The sequence below is a fragment of the Ursus maritimus genome, unplaced genomic scaffold (genome assembly GCF_017311325.1).
Source record: "Ursus maritimus isolate PB19 unplaced genomic scaffold, ASM1731132v1 scaffold_26, whole genome shotgun sequence".
Taxonomy (NCBI): domain Eukaryota; kingdom Metazoa; phylum Chordata; class Mammalia; order Carnivora; family Ursidae; genus Ursus; species Ursus maritimus.
The window spans coordinates 7,602,579-7,612,666 of record NW_024425119.1 but is presented as its reverse complement, the minus strand read 5'-3'; the positions used below and the strand labels follow the sequence as shown (position 1 = coordinate 7,612,666).

Below are 10,088 nucleotides of genomic sequence, written 5' to 3'. Positions count from 1 at the left end.
GGGGGGGGGGTCCCAGGAAATGGGCAGGGCAGTGACAGAATAGAGTGGAGGCAAGGTGGCTGTGTTGAGCTGGGAGGCAGTTCTGCTGCTCCCAGGGCCCTCGCCCCTGTCCTTCTGCCTTCCCTCCACCTTCCCCACTTCCCCTCCCCGTTGCCCCCCCTCCACACCCCAGGGCTTACGGTTTCGCTTCGCAGTGGAAAGTCTGAGGGGGTTGATTCCCAGCAGCATTACCCTCCACCTCTGTGGTGGCGCTCCCCTTGTTTATTTCCTCAGTCCTGGGTGTCCCCGCCGACCCCTCCCCCCTCCCCCACCCTTCTGACTATTCCTCTTCCCGGGGACCTTCTGTGTTCTCTCCAAGCCATTTCTGCCTGGAACGACCTGCTTGCCCACCTCTAAGCTGCAACTCCAGTCCCAACATTAACACTTTCTTCTTGGCAAAGCCCCTCCCTTGGTACTCATCTCCTCGCTCATTCCTTTAACCTCCCAGGACTTTTACTTAGCATGAGGCCAGCCTCCCCACTCATCCCATGGCTCCTTGGGAATAAAGCAGACCTAAAAGATGGTAGGTCTGGGGAGGGGCACTCCAAGTCCCTGGAAAAGAAAAGCTACATTATATTGAGCCTTCACTATATACTAGAGAGACTGTATTGGATACTTTACAAACAGTAACTCATGGACTCTATCCCCCATTGTACAGATGCAGAAACTGAGGTAGGCTCAAAGATTGACCAAGGTCAGTTAGGGAGTATGAAGCCAAAAGGTGTGTCTGTTTGTGTGTCTATAGTCCAGACTCTGGGTGAGTTATGGGTGTCCTCTTGAATGGTGGGGTCAATGAGTCACACACACATTAACACCCCTCCAGTTCAAGACCCCAGTGTAGTCAGCAGCTTCTCCCACTCCAGAGGTTTTGAACTAACAGGGCAAGGGAGATATGGAGAAATCCAGAAATCCTGCATCAGAGATTGAACTCAAGAAAAAGTGACAGAACTAGGGAAGGAAGTCTGACGGAGGGGAACTCTTGCTCCCCACCCCACCCCACCCAGCCAGAGGAGCCCAGCCCAGAGAGGGGGAGCATGGGTGCCAAGAACTTGCACCACACCTGGGAACCACAGGAGGCCCTGGAGTTTTCCCCTAACCAAGTGCTCACTTCCACACTGTCAGGTAGAAGACACATTTGATGCCAGACAGCTCTCACTCCAGGTCCCAGGAGGCTGAGACCCAGACCTCCCAGCCCTCTCCCACTTCAGGGGCGGGACTTCCTGTTTCTGAGGCTGTTTCTTTGCCTGGTTCAGCACAACAGAGCTGGTAGCTTTCCACTGGGCTCAGCAGTGTCTAGACCGGGTATGGGCTAGCAGGGAAGTGTGTGTGTCCCGCTGGGGAGCATCCCCAAGAACCCGAAACGAGAGAAGAAGTTAGTTCTCAAAGAAGCTGAGAGAAGAAGTTAGTTCTCAAAGAAGCTGCGGGCTCCGTGCCCACCGCTGGAGTGCTGATCTTGTCTTCTTGAGTGGTGGCTGGTAGGAGGGTGCAGCTGCTTTTCTATAGAAGGCAAGGGTCCTGATGGAATGTAATGTCCGCCACCCCACTCCCTCTGCCCCGGGAAAGCAGGAGACAGGTTAAAAACAGAAGCGCGACCGTTTCTTTATTAAATTATACAAAAAGGGGAGGAGAGGGGAGGGGGGCAGCTGTGGGGCTCGGCCCCAACCCTGGCCCCACCCCGGCCTGGCGCTGTCTGAGAGAAGGGGATCTGAGGGAGACCCAGGGATCAGGCAGGGTAAGGATAGACAGGACATGAGGCTGGGATGCAGAGGTGAGGAAGGAGAGGCTACCAAAGGAGGGGTGGAGGAGGGAGGGAGGGAACAAGGACAGGAAGAGGAGCGACTGGGGACCAGCTGGGGAGCTCAGATGGAGCAGGTCAAGAGGTGGAACAATGGCAGAGTGAGGATAGAAGGGGCAGTGTCTGGAGAGGCGGACATGAGAAAGGCTGGGGACAAAGAGGGTGGCAGCTCTGGGGCAGGGTCCAGAGCCAGGAGCCAGGTGAAGAGTGGCTGCACTCATCTGTTCCCACCCCCACCTCCAGGCCCTGAGGGGCCTTCCCACCCCCAGCCCACTGGCGGGGGGCTCATGCCGACGCCCCATTTTCTGTCTTCTGCCGCTTGGGATCCGCTTCATCCTGTGGAAGGAGAGTTGGGGTAGCTGCAAAATGGGAGAGGGACCTCCCCCTGTCCCGGCCCTGCTCCAGCCCCCGCCCGTGCACCACAGGGATCCAGGTGCAAGTCCAAAGGGCTCCCAGCCCCTGCTGCATCCCTGACAGCCCCTCAGGCCCCACAATCCAGCCCAAACCTCCTCTTCAGCAGCTCTCTTCAGCGCGGGCCCTTCGTCGTCATCATCTTCTTCTTCCTCATCTGAGGAGCCAGAAACGGGTCATTGGGGAAGGGCAGGAAGCTCTGGCACAGACCCCCTGTGGTCGCCCTCAGCCCTGCTTCAGGTCTTCAAACCCACCCTGACTCTGTTCCTTTGAGCCCAGCCGCCCCTGCCCCTCCCCACCTTCTTCTTCCCCTTCATCCTCCTCCTCTCCGTCCTCAGCAGTTTCTTCCTCTTCCTCCTCGGCTCCGTTCTCCTCCTCCTGTGGGGACCCGGAGAGGGGAGAGGAAGCAGTGTCAGGCTGGCCCCGGGTGCCTCGACCACCACCACCGGCAGGGGTGCTGGGAGGGCCGGAAGGATGAGGCAGGGAGGGTGGTAGGGGCCAGAGCGAGGGCAGGACCCAGCCCCCTCCACCCGCAGGTAAGTGGGGGGCAGCTCCGAGGCTCCTCCACCTGACCCCTCCGCACCTCCACCACTTCTTTCTTTCGCTCTTTTCGGCTGGCCTTCTCCTCCACCTTCTCTTTCTTCTCCTTCAGGTCCTGCAAGAGAGAAAGAGGTCACCTTCCTCTCACCACAAATGAGCTGCAGCCGTCCCTCCTGCCCCGCTCTCCCTCTGCAGTGAGCTTAGAGGAGCGTGAGAAGGAAGGAGCTGGCCACAGCAGCTTAGAGGCAGAACAGAGGTCCCGGGGTCCGCAAGGCCACAAGGGGGCTGGCACCAGACACCTTCCCCGAGACTCAAGGGAGGAGGGAAAGTGATGAAGACAGTGAAGGGGCAGCTGGGCGGAGGCAACCGCTCATCACTCCCACCAAGTTCCCCAAAACCTCACGCTGAAGAGTTCGGCTCAGCAAACCAAATCCCCTCCATCTGCTCTCAGCCCCGATGCCCCACCCCCTCTGGAGGTCCCTCCGCCTTCCTGGCCTGCCCCCTCCCACTGCCTGCCCTGCTCTGCCTTTTGTCTACCTCTAGGGCCTTTTCCTGAGCACACTCTCTCCTGGGCACCCCTCCCAGCCTCCCCCTCGAACTCCTCCAATGCCTTTGTTTCTCTGGCCGTGTGTCCCCCCACTCCTCAGGCTCCTACGTGGCCAAACACGACAGGAACAGGGACAGCACCCCAGCATGATGCACACCTACTCCAAACCAGTTCCAGTAGTTTCTTCCTCCCTACGCCCAGCGGGTGGTGTGCCCGCAGGGTGCGCTCTGGTGTGGTGGAAGGGCAGAAGTAACCATTTCCGGGGGGAATGTCGGTAAAGGAGGATAAAGGAAACGTGGAAGGGAGAGGGTACTGGACATGGTAGTTGGAGAGAGACAAACAAGGTCTGCGTCTGGGCTGATGAGACTGTAGATGGAGAAGATACCTGTCTGCAGTACCCTCCCTCCTTCACCCCAGGAGCCCAGCAGGCACACCTTGAACGTCCCATTCTGCTGCGGCAGATGGAGATGCTCCCGGGTCCCTTCTCTCTGGACATCACACGGGCTCTTCCAATTTAGATTCCAGTCCTCTCCCCCCCCCCCCAACTGCCCATGGCGGGCACCGATCAACTGTGGCTGTCCCTGTGTGATCTGATCTGGTGTTGGCGTACAACTCTGTGTATCTGATTCCATGTGGATGGAAGTTTTCTGTGCGAGTAGATCACCCTGGAGGGTGTGTCCTTTCTGGACCAGGATCAGGGACAGCAGTAGGGGTTGGTGCAGAATGGTTGACCTGGAGGGACACTCAATTCCCTTCTCCCTTTAAGAGGTACACAGGACACCAGACCCTCTCACTCCAGCTCGGTTTCTTCATGCCACTTCCCTGTCCTCGTTTCTTTGCCACATGGTCGATAGGGCATTTCTATTACCTGGTGGGCTTTCCCCTGCATCCTGAGCCTGGAAAGCCAGGGGCTACTTGGCTTCTCTCTGGGGGCCCCAGCACCAGGTCTGTGCTGCCCTGGCCTGAGTTTCCCATCTGGGCTGATAGAGAGAGGGAGGGAGAATTAGAGGGAGGGAGGGAGGGAGACTACCAGAGACCAAAGTCCAAGGGGCCGGCCCCTCTCCTCCCCTGTCCTGTCCTTCTGGTCACTGTCCTTCCATGATCCCTGTTCCAGGAGGGTATGTGACCTAGGTCTTGTGCTAAGCAGCTCTCTGGCCTCATTTACTCAACACAGGCACACACGCTGACACAGGCTGACACCGATTCACACACAGAGCTACAGAGGAGCGCCCACGAGATCCGGAGACACATTGCCCGGTGTTTGGGCATTCTGGCACACACTCTTGAGACAGCACAAGAGCGCAATGGAGCCACTCGGCACTCACAAAGCAGCAACATGGCTCCAGAACATCTACGTCTCCACATGCACACATGTAACTGACACGGGCAGTCCCACACACTCGCTGGATTTCAGACATACAAAGACACCTACTCAGAGAAGTCACATGCCACCGCACAGCCCACCGGAGGGCCCCATGGCACACCTTATCAGCTCTCAAACATAGCCCCTCTCTGCCACTGCCTTTAATCCCATGGGTTGCCCCCTTTCACTTCGGGGGGCCTCCAGGAGACCTCTGCGACCTCCTCAACAACCAACCCCACCCTCCCCCAAAGTCGGGCTCCCAGCCCCCAAACGCTGGCCGAATTAATTTCCCAAAGCGACACTCAGCAGGTTCCCTAGGGAAATTAGAGGAAGGCTGGAAGAGAGGCAAGGGCAAAGGGATGGGGCCAGGGAAGGGAGCCGATGAGAGCAAGGACGGCTCGATGCAATGCCATGCAACGCTGAGCTTCAGCTTTCTCGAAGGCTATTCCCGCCCCCCTTCATGATTTTTAGGAATCCAAGACTCTTTAAGTGTGTGTGTTGCGGGGGGAGGGGGAGAGGCTGGAGGGGGCTATGGAGAGAAAAGAGAGCTTAAGGCCAGTGGGGGAAGAAATGGATACAGACGGAAGGAAAGGAGAGGAGAAAACGGGCAGAGGCAGTAGCCGACGGAGGAGAGAAGCAAGAGGCGGTCGGGCCTCGAGGGGAGGGGCCCGAGAGCAGCAGCCTCCCGGGAGAGTCCTGTTTACTCTGGAGGATCTCAAACCGCTTAAGAGGAAAGGTGAGGTCAGACTGGAAGGAGAGACGGGGAAACGGGGCGCGGAGAGAGGCAGCGGGGGAGGGGCACGGTAAAGTGAGCCGCGGCGCGCTCCGACGGGAAGCGGACGGGGCAGAGGCGCGCGGGCCGGAGCCGGAGAGGGGTGGGGACGGCGACGGGGGCCGGGCGCGGGCCGAACGGCGAGGCCGGAGCCGCGGCGCGCAGCCTCAGGAAGCTAGAGGGCGCTGGCGGGAGCCGCGCGAAGCGGGTTAGGCAGCGCCGGGCAGGGGAGCGGGGGGGAGGGCGGAGTGGGGTCCGCCGGGACCCGGCGCCAGGGCAGCGTGGGGCCGTCGGGGGCGGCGTGGGGCGCAAGACCGCGCGGAGCCCGGGGGTCGCCGTCCCCGCCCGTACCTTGGCGCTCAACTCGGCCGCTGCCTCCACGCTCTTCTCCGACATGGTGCCGGGGCCGGGGCCGAGGCTGGCGGGGAGCCGGGGTCCCGGGGCCGGGACGGAGGGGCCCTGGACGGCGGAGGGTGGCCGCGGCCGGAATCTAGCGCGGTGGCGGCGGCGGCGGCGGCAGCAGCAGCGGCGGCCGCTCAGCAAGCTGGGTCTCTGGAAGAGGCGGCAGAGGCGCGCGGGGTGGGGCGGGGGTGGGTCTGGAGCGGAGACCCGCAGGGCTGCGGCCGTCCGGAGGGCGGGCGGAAGGGCGGTGCGGGCGGTGGCCGGCGCGCTCCGGCCGCGGTCGCTCGGTCCTCGGCTCGCCGCCCCCGCACCAGCAGAGCTGCCGCCGACCAGCCGCTGCCGCCCCCGGGCAGGGAACCCGCTTATAAAGGCGGCGCTGCCCGACGGGAGGGGCTTCCCAGGGGTGGGGCTGGCGGGAGCGGGGAGGAGAGGAGAGGGGAGGGGGATGAAAGCGGAGGTTGGCGAGGTGGGGATAGGAGGATGAAAGCGAGGGGAGGGAGCGCGCGAGAGGCGGGAGGGAGGACAGGACCAGGAGGGGGAAATGGAGAGACTGACGGTCGCGGAGAAAGGAGTAGGGCGAGGAGGTGGGAAGGGGTGGGGTTCCTGCGGGGAGGGACCTCTCCGAATCCCGACCTACTGCCTGCGAAAGTGGAGTCTGTCTTTTGGGGGCGGACTGGAGGGATGGCCAGAATCCTACTGACCCTCCCCCGCCACCCCCCAAGAAACCCTGAGATTTTGCCGAGGGATGGGGTGGGAGAAGCAGATGGAAAGGCCGGGCAGGTATTTGAGAAACTAAAAGCTTAAAGAAGAGGAAGAGGGTGGCGGAGCTACTTCCACATCACGCTGGCTTTCCCCTCTCCTCTGGCATCTCCTTTCTCTGGGGGGCCTCAAGAGGGGATGGGAGGGCCAAAAGGGCAGCCCACCCTCTGTCTTGCCGGAGGCTGACTTTTGTGAACCCCGCTGGGTTCCTCCCTTCCTGGATCTTTCTGGAGATCTAGAGGAGTCAGAGGCCCTCCAGGCTCCTTCCTTCTCTAACATCTTGGACCGCTCTTACTCGCCCATCTCATCTCACTTGGCTTTGCCTGGTCTTTTTCTCTTCATCCCTGCTTGTTCATCTGTACCCAGACCCCTCCCTCACAACCATTTATCCCTCACATCTCTCATTCTTCCGTTGCCTCTTCTCCACTTCTCATTCCCCTCTTCTACCCTTCCATCTCAGATCTCCTTCCCCTCTGTCCTGGACCACACTGTTCCTGTCTCAGACAGACTCTGGCCCTATACCCTTCGCTGATTTCCCCCAACTCCTTTCTTCAGGTCCTGACTGATCTACATTTTCCCTCTCTTTGCTTTTCTCTTTCCTCTGCTGCCATCTTCCCAGCCTTTCTGGATTGTTATTTGCCTCCTTCGCAAGGGGTTCAGGTCTGGAGTTCCAGCCCCACCCTGTTCGACTCATCCTCAGTTCCTGGCCTGCAGTCTCAGTATCTTTGGATCATTTTGAGAAGCTTGGGGGTTTCAGGAGCTGGGTGTATTAACGGTCAGGAAGGTGGATGGAGTGGAAGGCTAGGGTTTGAAAAAGATATTCTAGGTGTGTATGCACTCCCATATTTGTCTATCATTATCATTGTCTTACCATTTTTATTTTCTTAATAAGAGAGTCACACTGATCAATCATCATCATTTGGTATCTGAGTGCTTAAATATACCATCTTTTGGTCCTATGGTGTACACACCTCCCAATTTCTCTTTCTGACTCTTCCTATCAGTTTCTCAGTCTCCATCTCCTCAAAAATCTTGGAGCCCCACCCAGCTTTTTCCTTGCCGGACTCTGATCATCTTTCTCTGAGATCTTTCCATCTCTATCTCAATCTGTTTCTCTGACTCACTCACTGATGTCTTTAGCGATCTCTGACCCTCTCCATCTCTGTACTCTCCTGCTTCATTTCTCTCCCTCTCCCCTCTCCTTTACCCCCCACCCAGTCTCCCTGTCTCGCTCCCTCCCGTCACTCTCTTTCCTTTCCCTCCCACCCTCCTTTCCTCTTCCCCTTCACCACCTCCGAGCCCCGCCCGCCGTCTCGGACACCCTGCTGGGCTCTTACCCTGTTGCCCTGGTAACCGCCCCCCACTCCGGTCACCTCCACTCCCCTCCCCCCTCCAATCACCGCCACCAACAACCTCCATCCACCTTCCTCCTATTTTTCCTGAGAGCCAATAGAAACCCTGTTGCCAGGTGGAATGCTCATTTGAATCAGCCAATCCAGGAGTCTAACTGCTTGCCCTGCCTTATATGGGGATTTGAGGAGGGCCACTCCCCCCACTCCAGCCCCACAGGGGACCAGCCCCTCCACTGTCCTTTCTCCCCGCCCTGGAGAGAGCCTGGGACCCTCCCTGTCACCCTCGTATAAGGGCTTGGCCTCCCATTTCTCTAACTGGGACCACCGGGGTTAGTGCGGGGAGTGGGCCGGACTGTGGGCTGGGCCTCTGGGTTGGGGGTGGGAATGAGGTGTGATTAGGAAGGGGAGGCGGAGGGAGCCGGGAATTTTGCCCAGGGAGGGGTGTCTGGGAGCGGAGGCAGCTGCAGTGGAAAATTCCAGGGAGATGGAGAGGCAGAGAATGGGAATCCTGCCCCAAGGCCCAAGGGAGTGCCTTGAGAATCTAAGAGTTTGGACACTAGGGTCCCCAGGGACCACAGGAAAAAGATCCAGGAAGCAGAAGGCCTGGATCTAATTCCCTTCCTGCACGGGAGAAGCATCTCTTACCCTTTCCTGTCTGGTTGGACAGCAGAACCGGCCTCCTGACGTCTTAGCTTCATGAGAAAGAAGCTAGAAGTGGAACTCAGGATGAATTTGGAACAAGTAGGATGCTGAAAGCCTAACCCCGTAGTCCTTAGGGTTAGTCTCTGGGTCTCTGGGGCCAGCGGTGTTAAATGATGCCAGCTTGTGTTTGCTCTTTCCAGAGAACTACTTCTGGAGACCTTGTAGAGGCTTGCCTATTCCTAGAGTTCCGTTACTCCTCAGTCCAACTGAGAATTTCTCCCACTAGTTGAATGGGGAAACCTGGTGCTTCTTACACATTTTCTGGAGGCGGGAAAAAGGAAGCCAGGTGAGAACAAGGGAGACATGAGCCCCCTGGAAACCCTGGCTGCTGGCCTGACATCCTAGAGATTTACCTCGATACTATGTGAAAGGTGATCAAGTCTAACTATTGCCATCTCATTCTTAAGTGAATTCTTCCTTGTCCCCACCTTCCTGAGTTTTTTCAGCTTGCCTGTTGATCTGATAAGTTAAGTGCTAAGGAAGTCCTGGTGATCCTCGGAGGCATTAGAGGACAGACAACTGAAAGTTGAACCTTCCCACTCCTCACTGTACTTTTTTATCCCCATTCCACTTCCAGTATAACTCTTTTTTTTTTTTAAGATTTTATTTATTTATTTGACAGAGAGAAACGGAAAACAAGCAGGGGGAGTAGGAGAGGAAGAAGCAGGCTCCCAGCGGAAGAGCCTGATGTGGGGCTCGATCCCATAACGCTGGGATCACTCCCTGAGCCCAAGGCAGACACTTAGCTTAACGACTGAGCCACCCAGGCGCCCCCCAGTATAACTCATTTTCTATTCCCCTTTTTTACTTTTCCTTTTTTTTTTTTTTTTTTTAATCTTTTCAAAACTCACGTCAGGGGAGAGGAGAGGGACTCCTAGAGAGAGACCTAAACCAGCCTAGGTTTGATCCTGTTTCTGTTTGCTGCCTGCAGGAGTGTGTCTGAAGAAAGCCTCTTCCCAACACTGGGGCACATCCATCAGGAGCACTGCCCGTCACATTGTATCCATCATCACATTCCACAAGCTTTTAAGTAGAGGTAAACTTTTTTCATTCTAGGTTTTCTTTTTGCCTCTTCACCAAGCTTGAACTCTTGCACTTCAGCAAACTTAGGGAGCTCCTCCTCCGTGTCTGACACTGTGCTGTGCATGGAGACACGAAGCTGAAAAAGAGATGGTCCCTGCCCTCAAGGAATAGATGGGAAGAGCCAACGTACAGCCTGAAAAGGGACATGCAGGGGCGCCTGGGTGGCTCAGATGGTTAAGCGTGCCTGCCTTCGGCTCAGGTCATGATCCCAGGGTCCTGGGATAGAGCCCTACATCGGGCTCCCTGCTCAGCGGGGAGCCTGCTTCTCCCTCTCCCTCTGCCTCTGCGGCTCTCCCTGCATATGCGCTCTCTCTCTCTCTCTC

General features: G+C 57.8%; 1 protein-coding gene and 1 long non-coding RNA gene across 2 annotated transcripts in view; one reads left to right on the top strand and one right to left on the bottom strand.

Annotated features, from left to right (window-relative positions):
• Positions 1-1,622: 1,622 nt before the first annotated feature.
• PTMS (parathymosin) lies at positions 1,623-7,547 on the bottom strand. The gene is made up of 6 exons (XM_040642602.1): positions 7,500-7,547; positions 5,819-6,502; positions 2,829-2,900; positions 2,545-2,623; positions 2,341-2,402; positions 1,623-2,170 (listed from the first exon to the last, which is right to left on the bottom strand). Exons 1-6 carry the CDS (start codon positions 7,545-7,547, stop codon positions 2,120-2,122), a joined length of 996 nt encoding a protein of 331 aa, XP_040498536.1. The 3' UTR covers positions 1,623-2,119.
• A 397-nt stretch (positions 7,548-7,944) lies between these two features.
• LOC103656189 overlaps positions 7,945-10,088 on the top strand; it is a 3,996-nt gene continuing 1,852 nt past the window's right edge. Inside the window, exons 1-3 of the long non-coding RNA XR_566566.2 lie at positions 7,945-8,721; positions 8,823-9,053; positions 9,614-9,718. This is a non-coding gene — a long non-coding RNA (uncharacterized LOC103656189). The remainder of the gene's footprint in view (positions 8,722-8,822; positions 9,054-9,613; positions 9,719-10,088) is intronic.

What these genes read in the sequence shown, in the direction of transcription:
- PTMS (XM_040642602.1), bottom strand. Translation starts at nt 7,547, where the DNA reads ATGATGATGATTGATCAGTGTGACTCTCTTATTAAGAAAATAAAAATG. An exon ending in GGATGAAGGGGAAGAAGAAG is followed by an intron (nt 2,403 to 2,544) that starts GTGGGGAGGGGC and finishes CTGGCTCCTCAG; the next exon opens with ATGAGGAAGAAGAAGATGAT. An exon ending in AGAGAGCTGCTGAAGAGGAG is followed by an intron (nt 2,171 to 2,340) that starts GTTTGGGCTGGA and finishes CTCCTTCCACAG; the next exon opens with GATGAAGCGGATCCCAAGCG.